Source organism: Eutrigla gurnardus, assembly GCF_963514095.1.
Source record: "Eutrigla gurnardus genome assembly, chromosome: 13".
Classification (NCBI taxonomy): Eukaryota; Metazoa; Chordata; class Actinopteri; order Perciformes; family Triglidae; genus Eutrigla; species Eutrigla gurnardus.
Window position 1 is genome coordinate 21,108,273 of NC_139936.1, and position 14,561 is coordinate 21,122,833.

Here is a 14,561-nt window from a genome sequence, read left to right on the forward strand (position 1 = left end):
CAATATGATATAGTATAATACAATATTATACAGTATATTATATTATATTATATTATATTACATTATATTATATAGTGAATCCACAGCGTCCATGTGCTGTAAGAGCATAGTGTGCACCTGCGTAGGGCGTGTGATGGATAAAGTTTGGGAAGTGAAGCGTCACGCGCTTTTCCACCAACCAACTGATGCTCATGTTCTGGCTGCCTATCTTGTTTACTCTCTAGCTTGAGCAGCCAGCTAGCAGCGGCGACAGATGCTCTGCGTACCTTCACCGCTCCGCTAACGTCCACCTCTCTCCGGGCACATGTTTGGTGTCAACACCGTGCCAGCCCTGACACGGACAGGGGCGGGCATTCCCTTGAAACGGTTGCTCCTCAGCCGAAGACTCCGGTCGTCGACCTCGGCGACCCACACGGAGCCGCGGGACGATGTCGGCGGCCGCGGTGGCGCCCGACGCGACTCGGCGTTTAGCGGACAGCCGGGGAGAGGAGGTGGGGGCGACGGAGACACTAATGAGATCTCCGTAGACTTCGAGCAGACGCGGGGGGCTTACAGGAGCAAAGACTCGTTCGAGCTGCTCAGGAGTTTGGTGGTCTTCAAGCTCTGCTCCTACGACTTCCTGGTCGATAAGAATACAGAGGTAACACACACCAAGTGTATTTGTTGTTGTGCAACTTTACGACCACGGTTTAAACCCCGCCACACTTTACACACAGCACAGGTGTGGGAAAGGGAGTTGCCATCAAAAACTACAAAAGGCACGAGACGCCAGAAAGGTGCGTCTCCAGGATCACCCATACCCCCATAGCACTGCAGATAATCACATTCTATAGGCCACTTAGGGCTTATTGTGACTTAAAAAGTCTCAAATTGTGTTGAAAATAAACAAAACCAAAGTTTGCCTTTCGTTTAACTGCACAGCATTTACACCTGAACTGTTTATGCCTCAGGCCGACCCTGATCTCGGGTTACAACCGGTTTTTCCAAGCATGCAACCTCTCTGCATGCCGCCTCACGCAGGCTCGGCGTCTGATCATTTGATCACGTTGATGTCCATCTGGTAATGTGAATACACTGCATATAAGTCGATTGGCCACAAGACACGCTGTCCTTCCATGAAAGACAGTTCCTTTCAGTCCATGTTGTGATGCATGGGGCATTCCTTCCACACTTGTCATGCCCCCCCAACCCCCATGTAATCAGTGGGGAGCTTGGCTGCGGTCCTGAGGGCAAGTCGTGCAAACAAATGTAAAGCAGTGGTCATATAATCCAGCATCATTCTCACTTTCAGTGAGCTGCAATGTTTCCTACTTTGTCCTTGTTTCGGGTGATAGCTTGGGGGTAAGAACATGATTTGAATCTCTGCCAGGAAAACCTGTTGCTCAGAAAACCTCCCAAGACACGGCTTTTCTGGGGACGTGGAATAAATTAGGATGAGCAATCGTTAGGGAGAGGATGATATAGGACGCACTCACAGTAAGTTGATCCTGGTCAATTTTAAGCCTTCATGGGGCCCTAAGCAGGATTTGATTCAGGGCCCTCCCCATCTACTCAGCGCCGATAATATAATAGTACTACATACAAATGTAAAAAAAAATATGCTTCCTTCCTTCCAAGTGTCTCAAGTCACTCGTAAACTTGGATCAGTTTGGTGATGAACTCGGAACACTGTTTTACACACGTTTGCTTTACATAAAGACATTTCCACTTTAAATTGATGCATAAAAATGTCACCAGAAAGCAGGAAACTAAGTGTCTGGTGCTCAAAACTTTCTGAGGGAGGTCCCAGGGACCCCCGTTTAATGACCCCTCAACCCCGGATCAGCTAAAAACCACATTATTTATTATAGGCATATTATATACCTGTCTGGTTATAAGTTCTTCCATTCTGCTCAGATAATGGATCTGGGTAAGAAGATCCTGGGCCAGAGAGCCTTCGACCAGTTCATGAAGATGACCTTTTACGGCCAGTTTGTCGCTGGTGAGGACCACATGGCCATCAGGCCGCTGATCCAGAAGAATCAGGCCTTCGGCGTGGGCTCTGTCCTGGACTACAGCGTGGAGGAAGACATCAGCCAGGAGGAGGCCGAGCAGAAAGAGATGGAGTACGGAAGTTGCGGTATTATTTTTTCAAGACTTGAATAGACGTCAACTTTTGATATTACAGAAACAGGAATCATTAAACATTCAGTCATTTCAGTAATATAAAGATCAACATTTGTCATAGAACTGAACAGATATTGCATTGTTTTAATTCTCTGAAGTAACCCGACCTCAACATGAGGTACATCACCTTGCAGAGTATTTTCCACTCACTTGAAATTAAAAAAAATTAAAAAAAAGCTTTATTTTGATACGCCAAACAAACCAGGAAGTAAACACTCTTCACAGCATGATTTGCTGGCTCAGTCGTGGCCCCTCGTCGCGGATTGGCCGGCCGAAGAGAAATTTCTCCCTCGTTAGGAATGCTGTCACATGCGTAGCACAAGGCTATTTGATCTGGGGGCTGATGTTAACTTGGAAGACAGTGCAGACCTTATGCAAGCAGTCTCTCTAGACAGACGCAGCAGCAGTGTTACTTAAGCTGCGGCTCTGGGCGTTCATGCATTATGACTAATTAGGACATCTCGTAGTCCAAAATAAAGGACGGACTTTTCGGCCCATTTAGGAATTGCTTCAACGTCACATCAGTGAATAACAAAAAAAAGTGAAGGGAATATTATTTGGAGTCGTTTCATTGGAGTGAAAAAGGCAGTGTTCTTGTCAGCTTTACTTAGCATGAGTACAGCCCATAAGGGCTGGCCTTTATTTAAAACTCCGTTTTATCTCACACAGCGTCTGAAGGATTGTAAAGGTCAGACGTAGTGAACAAACAAGGCTGCTCGGCGGTGTGTTTAAGTATCGGGTGTTTAAATCTGTTGAGTAGAGTGACAGCCGACTGCAATGTCAGCTGGTGTCGGACAGAATGCCCTCTGTTGTTGCTTTACCGTGTAATATCACATTGGGATAAAGCTTCCTGGCAAGTCCCTTGCTGTGATTCTTTCCCACCTTTCTTCTATTTCAACTCAGTGTATGTTGTTGTTTTTTTTAAATCCATATCACTAGAAACAAGATATCACTCCGCCTAGCTTTGATATACTTTGTCTTGGGGATGTCTGCTTGGAAACTTGAAAAGAAGAATGAAATGTCAGCCTCGGAAGCTTTTGTTTGGTGAACGTACAGCTTCAATACGGTACAGCGGGAGGACAAGGCACTTTAAGCCAGCTTGATGTCAGACAGCAGGGTTTGACAGGCGCTCCAATGATGTGTCAAGATCACAACAACATTAGTTCCTTGCAACAGAAAGACGATATAAGGAACGGAGGCGTATTGATGTTGACAGTGTGATGCCTGCAATGCAAGGCTTCACTGGCGTCGGCCATCTAAACTGAATATATGTACCCCTGATTTTAAAGTTAGGATTTTATTAATGCAGGCCTCTGAACGCTGATATATATTTCTAATGAAGCTGCCAAAAAACAAGAAATTGTACCAATAATCAGGCTATATTAAAATATCCCCTTTCAGGCCAGCAATTACCAATAATCAGGGCTGCTGGCACAATTTACATTTTTGGCAGTGTAACAGAATTTAAGTCATGGCATATTTAAGATCTCAACTGATTTATATATTTCAGGGCTGCAAAATATATTAAATCTGAATACATTTTACAATTTCACTGGTCAGACACCAGTGGAAAATGGCCATAAGAAGTTCCCAGAGCCCAGGTTGACATCTTGTAGTAAAGTTGTATCCAACATGTTATATCCCTGTGGTTTTCAAACTGGGGGCCGCAGAGTTATGACACGGAAGATCATGGAATTTGACAAGTTTGGGAACCACAGTTTTATACAGTTATATAAAACACAAAGCATAAAATCCTCACTTTTGAGAGGACTTTTTTCCTTGATGTATGACTAAAGCAATTATTGAATTCAGTTATTAAAATCATTGACTGGCCTACCTTTTTTAAATGAAAACTAAACATAAAGAAAACAGTACTTAACAAGTGGAGTTTAAATAAAATGTGTGTAAGGACAATACAGTTTTGGTCAATGTCAAATGGATTTCGAGGCGATTCAATCCAGTTCTCGACAACAGGGGACAGTCATGTTAAAAGATAACTGCCCTCAGTTTCCCGGCTTAGAATCCAATCGACGTCCCTAATGTCTAGCACGCTGTGTGTTCAGTCATCCGTTTGCTTACATGAGCTCCCCAGTTCCCTCTGACAAGGGGGGGGAATAGGTCAAGTGTGGTGTGATGCTACAAACTGCCCTCTCTGGAGGGTCAGCAGGCTGACAGCAGGACTGTTCAGCATATATAGGGTCACTAAACATGCTGTCAGCCTCTGGCAAGCCATCGCCACGAGGCCAAAATGTTCATATAAAAAGAGTTCCTAATTTAAACAAACAAACAAACGAAATAACGCATGATGAAACTAATTCAATGCTGCAGGAAAATTCAGAGCAAATTAACTTATTTTATCCTTTTGTATTTCTTCCAAATTAGCTCATCTCTACCCACTGCAGAGAGAGAGAGCAAAGGTAAGATGCCTTGTTTGGTTCTTATTTGGGGACACCACATATGATGTAATTAGAAGTAATAAGCCTGGAGATTTGTTTTCACCCCTAGGGGAGGACCACGGAGTGAAGAAACACGGAGCACAGAACCAGTTCGGGGAGGGTTGCGGGGGCGAGACTGGAGCCCGCACGTATCTCTATGCCGATGAGGCCAAATGTGACCAGCATATGGAGACCTTCATCAAATGTATCAAAGCATCTGGTAAGTATGTAGCTCAGTCAGTAATAGGCCTGGCTTCGAGTTCAGGTTCCTTCTGTGTGGTTTGTATGTTCTCCCCGTGTTAGCGTGGCTTCTCTCCGGTTGCGAGTGTCTTCACCTTCGCCCCAAATGTCGGCTCGGATCGGCCCGATCCGTGCCGCGACCCTGAACAGGATAGGCGGTGATCGATGCGTCACCTGCAGAGACTGAAGATGCTCTCTCTTCCGTTTCACTGAGACTTCAAGCATGCATTTACGATCATGTTAACACTTTTGTCTTTCCACCATTGGATTTATTTAAAATTGATTTATTTAAAGTATGTTCGACCTTCAGGTGGGAGTTCAATGGACGGGTTTTCTGCCATCAAAATGACGGCCCTAGGACGACCTCAGTTTCTGGTAGGCAGTTTGTGGTGATTAAAACGCACTAGCTTCACTCATAGTTGTGGACTGACAGGTTTTTTTTTTTTTTTAAGCTCCAGTTCTCAGAGGTCCTGGTGAAATGGCGGCGGTTTTTCAACTTCCTGGCATCACAGCAGGGGAAAGATGGCAGAGAGGTCTTAGAGCAGAGGCTGGAGCTGAAACAACTGCAGGTGGACACTTTTCCTCCACTTTTCTCTTGCTGGACTTTAATTATAGTGATACATGTGGACCTTATCACTCCCATTTCATACACAACATGAGGGTATCTATGTGCCTGTGAGTACTTAAGATCTTTCTGTCCATCTAGGAATTCCTGACCCAACTGGGTGCAACTGGAGACTTGTATGGCTGGTTTACTGGAAGGGAGGAGGAATCTTCAGGGTAAGCATGAACACACATACCCAAATACATAAGAAATATCACTAGAATAGCTGTTGAACATAATTCAAGTATATTCCCTGTGTGTAGCACTGTTTGAGGCAATTTGGAGGAAAATGCATTCTATGAAATATGTATTATTGCATGGCATTGCATTGCTAATTTTTCACGAGCGCTTGCTATAATTTACTCACATTAAATCACAATAACCACTATTTTCCCAAGATGTAAAACAAAATACATAATTTATCATAATAATTTGGGGATTTATGCATCTTAATTGTTTATTTTTCCGTACATGCACAGTGTATCATTTCTTGTTTTGTAAATTGAGTGAATAAGTCACACAACCTACATTGATTACATTTTGTTTTCACAACTTCATCTTTACAGACTTAGTTTGAGTGACTTAGAAACAAATCCCAAGCTAATGGTAATATCTTACGCTCACTAATACAGTACGTTTCTATCTTCTGCCTTGACAGAACCATTGACATGCTTGACTGGAACAGCCTCATAGATGACAGAACAACGCTATCGGACCTGCTGGTCGTCCCAAACGTAGAGGTCAGTAGCATTATGATGATGTGTGCATAATCTACAGCAGGCAGGAGCTTTTAACAGTGAGATGCACAGTTTGTTGTAATTGCATTGTTTAAATACGTGCCCTTTGCCATAACACCTTAAACCCAGGCAGCAATCTCTGGTTCTGAAAACTGAAGCATCGCTGAAGTGCCTTTAACTTGCATTCTCTCTGCTGGCCATCAGGGGGCGACTCCTCTGGTTGCCAAAAGGAGTCTAATAGCATGGAAGTCAATGAGAAAATGACATTACTTCTACCTCAATGTATTATCTCAGTAAACATGCGTTCATGGTCTCAATCTCTAGTTTCAAGTCTTCTTAAATACAGCATGATGATGTTCATTTAGTACATTATGGTCCATTTAGAGTCAGACTATAAAGCAGGGTACACTTTCGGGCAGGGCTACCTTGTGAGCCACCTGTCACACCGCAACTAGCTACGAAGATGACTTTAACACTTAGCCGTAAAGTTGACCCTGAATTATGGATTTTGTGATCAGCTTCACACCAGATCCAGTAAGGGTGCTGCTCTGCTGCTTGTGCTCCTCAGATACACAAGTCGCTACTCTTTAGTCCAAATATGGTCACTTCCTTCACAAACCAATGGGTGCCATTCTGATGACTGCATCCACTTCTTATACACAGTATATGCTTAAATATACCAATTGCAGCTATTTATTACTTATCAGTCCCCAAACATGGCATTGTAGATTTTTTGGTGATACAACCATTGTGAAGTCATTCAGCTCTGTTTAAGAAGAAGAACTGAAGACAGCTGAAGGGCTCACAGTTGGGTGAAGTAAGAAGCACGTATATAGATGTCATGCTGTGTGTTGTGTGGTTCATTAGCATCTTGCGGTGCACGCTGACTCTCCTGGGTTGTTTGCTCAGCTAGGTGAGCTGGAGCCTCTGCTGGAGAAGTTCACTTCAGAGGAGGAGACACAAATGAAGAGGATGCTACAGCGCATGGACGTCTTAGTGGAGGTTAACTCACATTGATTGTACACACACACACACACACACACACACACACACACTCTCGGTAGCAATTGCATATTTATGTTGATTTGCAAGTGGCAAGCACTTGGAATCGAACCAGATGTGGACTGATTATGAACACAGGATACATACAGTTATATATCTTTTGCAGTGTGCACAGATGTGTCAGTAGCTATTGTGTAAAAGCAGTATTGTACAACAGAGCTGTGTTCAATAATGAACAAGGCCACTGCAGTGCGGCTCTTCATTGTGAGCGCTAGCACGATCACAAGGGATTACATGTATTCAAAGCCACACTGTATTGTGCAGGCAGACATTTAGTAATCGCATTCATTTAGCAAACGATTGTGGCCCTATTTTCATGCAATTATAGCATCACAAATCTGTTAGGTGATGTTATAATAAATACATCCACTGTTGTTCTTTTCCCAGCATGCCGTTGAGAACGGCGTTCGCTTGATGGTTGATGCGGAGCAAACCTACTTGCAGCCGGCCATCAGCAGACTCACATTGGAGATGCAGAGGCGCCACAACAAAGAGAAGCCCGTCATCTTCAACACCTACCAATGTTATCTCAAGGTCGGAAAAACATAATAGATAGAGTGAATTATATTTCTGCGTGCAGACACAACCGTTATAATTGGTGTGATGGAAGAGCGCCATGCTGTGACAAATCGTGTAAATCCAAATGTCAACGTGTAAAGAGATTACTGCGAGTCAGCTGGGGTCGAGGATGAAACAGTGACACGGCCAAGAAGAGGATAACGTTGAGGGGAATTCGGAGGCTTAATTTTTTTTTTGTTCTCTTCAAATACACCATTTGAAATGTTTAAACCTCATTATTATTCTAAAAACACACATGGGCGCCCCATGTAGTCAGCTGAACAGATAACACATACTATCTGTTTGATTACTATGTAGATTGTTGTGGGTCACAATTAGCTGCTGTGCATAATGATACACCACTGCTTTCTTGCTCACGCTGCCATGGTGATTTTTTAAATCAATTAAGTGAAAAACAAATGTCAACAGCACGATTTTCAACTTGAAGCGACCGCACAAAAAATGCGGTCTCTCGAGGTGGCCGCATGCAGCCATATACGCTCTCTGCTTATTGGGAACAATAAAAAAAGGCCCTTAATCAGCTCAGCATTTAAAATGATTGCACATTGTGTCTCTAAACTTGAAGGACTTGATTTTGAATTCCCTCTTGCTCTGCAGGAGGCCTACGACAACGTAACGATGGACGTAGAATTGTCTCGGCGTGAGGGTTGGCACTTTGCTGCCAAGCTGGTGCGCGGGGCCTACATGCATCAGGAGCGAGAGAGGGCCAACAACATTGGTTATGAGGACCCCATCAACCCTGATTATGAGTCGACCAATGTAATGTACCACAGGTAAGAGCCAAGGTTCCTCTCCTTTCTGATTGCAGATGTTTCGGCCGATAGGCGCAGATATAAAACAGCTGGAATAATTCGGAAGTGGTCATTACATAGTTGGCCAGCAGACTGCTACATACAGTACAATAGCCACACAATCTATTATATTGCTGCAGGACCAGAGCTCTGTCACCAAATCAGAGGTTACAAGTCTTGGTGTTATCCTTGACTCTGATCTTAGCTTTCAGTCTCACATCAACAAGGTGACCAAAATATCATTTGTTCACCTTAGAAATATAGCAAAAGTACGACCATTCATAAATCAAAAAGATGCAGAAAAACGGATTCATGCCTTTATCTCAAGCAGACTTGATAACTGTAATGCACTTTTTACTGGTCTACCGAAAAAGAACACTGAGATACTAGAGAAGAGAACATATTACTCCAGTTTTAGCTGCTCTGCACTGGCTTCCTGTAACTTTAAGAATTGATTTTAAGATACTTCTACTCACATACAAAACACTTAATGGGCTAGGACCAAGTTACATGGCTAACAAGAACACTGCGATCATCTGGTCTGTTAGAGGTTTATAAAAACAGCCGGGGATGCAGCGATTGTCAGTTATGCCCCAAAGCTGTGGAACAAACTACCGTCAGACATCAGGGAGGCCAGCTCCCTAAATATTTTTAAAAGCAAGCTAAAAACATATCTCTTCACTTTAGCTTTTCACTAAACCCTGGTCCTTTTTACCCAATTAAAACTGCTTATTATCTATTTCTAATCCTTACTCTCTTTTTATTGTTTAATCAAGTGGGTCTTATTCATGTGAAGATGTATTTTATGTATTTTATTGTTAGCTTTCTTCCTTTTTTATGTTCATTCTGTGTCTTTTTAATGTGAAGCACTTGGTGCATGTCATTTCCTTGTTGTAAAGCACCTTGGGCTGCATTTCATGTATGGAAGGTGCTATACGAATAAAGTTTATTCTTTTAATTATTATTATTATTATAAAGCAAAAACCACAGGTAACAGCCACCTCACTCAAAACTATAAATCAGCACAAAAACGACAATTACCAACGTAAACCAAATACGCATTATACACACTAACATTTTGCATTTTGGAACCTAAAACTACTCTATCGTCCAGCATTAGTCTTTAGGCAGGCTGATGGGAAATGTGGGCTGTCCATATCACTACAATACTGGGACAACACACGCTAATCACTATTAGCCTAAGTCTATGGCTAGTGGACCTTCTCCTGACTGAACACCACAGTTAAGTTTCAGCCTGCATGTAGGTTTTTCCAAACTTTATGGAAACAGAGCAGCTAAAATTGGTGTGCAAGGTGTGATCTGTTTTCGCCACGCTGTCATGTCTTCATATTCACACTGAGAAGCCGTCTACTCGTATACCTTTTTGCTACTGCAGTTTTTAGGTGTGTCACCCCGATTTCCCCATGTGGTTCACGGATTAAAACCGACCACCTTCTAGGCACAAATGGACATCCTGTTCATTTTGAGGGAAGTGGCCCTTCAATTGGAGATTCTGGGTTTAACATCTTGCGTCAGCAAGCTTCCACCCTGTTGAGTTGTTCCAGTGAAAGTTACAGAACAGATCCAGCCCCAGGGGCTGCTGTGTTGTAACACTTTCCTGACATTCCTACAGGAAAATTAAAGTGAAGTGAGAGAAATCACCCTGTGGAGATCAATATGTTTTGCACAAAGAGAGCAAAGGCTACCCTCAAGTATTGGATTTTGCGGAAAACATCAACATATGTGAGCGAGGCAAAGTTTAGCTGATTCGCTACGGCGCAGCATGAGGTGGGATTCAAAATATGCAGATGGTGGTAAGGCACATGCATATTAACAAGGCAGGAAAGTAGAACACAGAGGTCCCTCCCTGAACAGATGGGTTCAGATTGAGATAAATCTTACTCGCTAACAAGAATGATTAGTTTGGATGAGTGTGTAACAACGTAAGCCACAATATGCAAAGCATTCACAATTACATCAAAGGCAATAGTTAAGTTATATTGTCGGCATGTGTGTCTGTATTTGTGCAAGGTGTTTGGACTATGTGCTGGATGAGATCGCACTCCACAGAAATGCCAACGTAATGGTGGCTTCCCATAATGAGGACACAGTGAAACACACCTTGAGGAGGTACAGTTTTAATGATATGACTGTTGAATAATACACTTTTTTTTAAATAAAGTTTTGCATCTGTACAAACCAAATTATTATTCTTATTATTTTATCTCTCTCTCACTCAGAATGAACGAGCTGAGGCTCTCACCCACAGAGAACAAGGTGTGCTTCGGTCAACTCCTGGGCATGTGCGATCAGATCAGCTTTCCACTGGGTGAGAAACACAGACACAAACAACAATGACTCAGCACAATCCTTCCTGCCCTACATAAAGGATGATTTGACAGTTTAAGGTCAGCCTTTGCAGGATCTGCATCTGCTGCGGTCCACTATAGCGCTCAGCTCCGTCTCTGAAGACCCTTAAGCTGCACACAGAAACCCTGCAGACCACTCAGCATGTAAGAGTCTGTGTGCAGCCGGCAATGTGACGTATGACGTGAGATGCCTCGGTATTGACAAGCTGTCTTCAGGAAGCGCTCTCTCGGCTCTTACCTTTGTTTGTCAGTCGAAGACAGACACAGCGACGGCAGGCAGTTGTCTCTCAGTGTGAGGCTCGAGTTCAAGTGGCATTGATGTAAACAGACACACATGTTTCTCTGCTGTTTCCTTGAAGGAGAGAGCAGGCCAGGGCTGTGTCTTTGAATCTTGAAACAATAAAGTTTTTTTTAATTTTTTTTTTTATGAAATAAAGCAGACTGGAGAGCTACTTTTACTTACAACCCAAGTTTTACTCTTAAAAGGTGCCTTATTCAGTTTCCATGATTGTTTTCAGACGTGCTGTGACTCAGTATGTTATTTTCATGACTTTGCTTTATCTTATGTTGGGATTTTTTTTTTGCCATTAATTTTGGATTAGTTGAAAGGACATTTTATTCATTGACTAAGCCCGTTTCAAAACAGTCACAGCATGAGAGCCTGACTGGCAGACAGCGGCAGCTCTTCTAATGCAAGTGCAGCAAACTGAGGGCGCCTCTGCAAATGCTGCAAAACCGGCCTGATTAGAAGGATGGTGGCAATCATTCAGCGAGGGAAGCCAATTGAGATGATCTCCATCGGTGATGTGCTCTCCGCTTGTCAAAAAAATAACTATGTTCGCCTAAAACTGAAACGCTGTGTTCCACAGTGTCCACGTCCTTCCATCATATGCAATTATACTGTGCCACAAATTTGCTTCACATTTGCTGTAAACACAGCAACTGAATTTGTAACTCGTCAAATCCAAAAATCACATTTTAACAATCTCTCTGAAGACATTGTCCATAAATATAGAATTAATCTAATTCTACATATCAAATGTACCATCTTCATTCATATCATTCCACTTTTTTTTCTTTTGCTTGTCCCACCGCGTCGACCCCAGGCCAGGCAGGCTTCCCCGTCTATAAGTACGTCCCCTATGGGCCGGTGAACGAGGTGATGCCCTACCTGTCTCGGAGAGCTCAGGAGAACCGAGGCTTTATGAAGGGTGCCCAGAAGGAGAGGGATCTGCTGTGGAAGGAGCTGAAGCGCAGACTTGCCTCTGGGGAGCTTCTCTACAGACCCGTGTACTGAAAACACAGAAGAAGAGACAACGTGTCTGGAGGTTTTTTTTTCTTCGTTTTTTATCATCTCTAGTTTGACGGCTGCTGCTGTGGCTGTCTGCTCTGTCTCTCCCTGGACGTACATCTCCTGCTCCACCCCCGTCCTGGAGATTTTGGGCGGATGGACTGTTTTGGCATGCCACTCTCTTTCCAGTGCACAGTGGTTTTTCCCCACCATTATGGTCCACCTTCACCCCTCTCCTTTTGTCTACTGCCCCTGTCCCCTTCTATTTCTTTTCCTTATCTGCTTCCGCATCCATAAGCATTCCTCATCTTGTCTTCCCGTTGTCTGTAGAGCTCTGGTATCCATCAAGTGGGCATCTTTACTGCTCCAAAAGGACTCCCTCAAATGCCAATGAGACCAGGACGGGCGTCTCTTTTATCACCCTATTCATCTTGAAGAGGGACAACAATAATAAAAAAAAAAAACAGTGTTGATTTAAATGGTAGTAAAGGAAACATCAATATCCCCCTCCTATATTAGGACTTCCAAGCCCCCCCAGGAGGCTTCTCTGTACTGTAGGTCTACATGCCATTTCTGAGGGTGCTTGTTTTGAAAATTATGTTTGTGAGTGAATAAGGAAGTATAGACGGCTCCTTTTAAGTGTGCAGTTTTTGTTATTGTATTTACCGCAGGAAGCCATATTCTTGGCCACTGAGGCGTTACGAGAGAACATACAGTCTTCACCGAGCAAATCTCATTTTTAATACAGACGCCTGCACGTCTGGCAGCTTCTTTTATTTTTTTCATGGCACAAGATAATATGCAAAGAAATAATACGTTGGGGGCTTGCCTTTTGGTCTTATTGCACATTGATGGATTAAACCTGCAGTTTTTAATCTTTGACGATGTAAATAATGTGTTGTTTCTACATGTCTCTCTTTGAGGACCTGTAAAATGCACTTGATGAAAAGCCGAAGTCTACTTCATGTGTGGTTTTTTTGGGCGCGTTATCGACCGCAGCGTCGTAGCTGTGAGCGATGCGCACAGCTTGGGTTGTTTTGGGTTTTAATTCCGTGACATCTTCCACTCGGTTATTGATACACAATTAGTATTTGAGTCAGAGGGTAACTGAGCTTCATGATAATTACGGCCTTGTCATTTTTATGAGAGCAGTCAGTGCTCTGTAGACCATCATTTAATTACCCATGATGCCGGGCTCGATACAGATCACAGAAATTGGATGCATTAATCATTACTCAGAAGAAACTTTAGTGGCTGTTAAGTTTTAGTGAGGCGAGGCGTCACAGAGCTGTCACCGCAGCCGTATTCTATCGGTTTAATTAAGAATCAAGTCTTACTTTTGATGTAAGACGAGGCCTTTGGGCATACATTCACCAAAGGAGCACTGGAGTTTTCCTTGTTAGCTACAGTTGCAAAGGTGATTTAGAGGACACATTACAGTCTGAAAGATTCAACACAAGTTCGGAGCTGGTCAATACAAGCATTGGCTCAGCTCAGAACTCATCAATGCTCCCCATACTTTAGAGCACATGTAATGGAGTCAGCCGGGGCTGATTTACTCTCCGTGATGAATGTTGACATTGTGTTGTGTGATGTGAAGGATGGCGTACGTTACCGATTTCTTTGGTGTCCGTGTGGAACGTTTGTTGGGCCGTGCCCTTGGATTTCTAGCCGCAATGGGTCCAAAGCACAGCTTCATTACGCTGTGACAAGCACCGATTCAGAACCATACCAAGCAGTGTTTTTTCAGGTCTGGAAATTAAAAAAATAATTTGCTTTTTCCCCCGTTGCACAATGGACGGATTGGCTCGCCGCTGCATTCCGGCAGGCACTTAATCTCTAATCAGCTGTTTGTGTGCCAGTAGATGAACCGACATGACGGAGTACAAAAGGCTTTCGAGACGCCCAGGAGTATTGTGTGTTTTTTAATCATTTGACAGCAAACCGAGCGATTACTGGCTCACAGTGCTCATTCAATTCAACAGCTGCAATCACACCCTCCATAATTAGAGGATGTGGAAACTTTTTTTCATTCCAGCAGTAGAAAAGTTAAAAAATCTATTTTTTCCCCCTTGTGGGCAACAATAGAAGGCTAATTTATAAACAAAACATGTCACATGTGGAAAAGACGTTTTCATGCCTGCTCACTTTGTAACCCTGCCTAAGTGGTTGCATTTTATCTCCACACTTCACCAATATTTTAGTTGGAACCACAGATGATGCAATATAGATGTTTAAATCATCTGGTTCTTCTGTACACATGTATAAATTTAATCCAGCGGAGATG

General features: G+C 43.1%; 1 protein-coding gene across 1 annotated transcript; it reads left to right on the top strand.

The window, feature by feature from the left end:
* Window positions 1–219: 219 nt before the first annotated feature.
* Window positions 220–13,233, top strand: prodhb (proline dehydrogenase (oxidase) 1b). Its single transcript, XM_084025351.1, has 14 exons — window positions 220–640; window positions 1,897–2,105; window positions 4,549–4,583; window positions 4,672–4,821; window positions 5,152–5,216; window positions 5,294–5,410; window positions 5,548–5,621; window positions 6,104–6,185; window positions 7,092–7,184; window positions 7,632–7,778; window positions 8,421–8,596; window positions 10,646–10,744; window positions 10,855–10,943; window positions 12,090–13,233. The coding sequence occupies exons 1-14, from the start codon at window positions 305–307 to the stop codon at window positions 12,278–12,280; spliced, it is 1,863 nt and encodes a 620-aa protein (XP_083881477.1). The 5' UTR covers window positions 220–304; the 3' UTR covers window positions 12,281–13,233.
* The last annotated feature ends 1,328 nt before the right edge of the window (window positions 13,234–14,561 follow it).

Excerpts from the sequence above, each read along its gene's own strand:
- prodhb (XM_084025351.1), top strand. The coding sequence starts at position 305 with ATGTTTGGTGTCAACACCGTGCCAGCCCTGACACGGACAGGGGCGGGC. Across the intron at positions 6,186-7,091 it reads TGGTCGTCCCAAACGTAGAG|CTAGGTGAGCTGGAGCCTCT; the intron begins GTCAGTAGCATT and ends TTGTTTGCTCAG. Across the intron at positions 7,779-8,420 it reads CCTACCAATGTTATCTCAAG|GAGGCCTACGACAACGTAAC; the intron begins GTCGGAAAAACA and ends CTTGCTCTGCAG.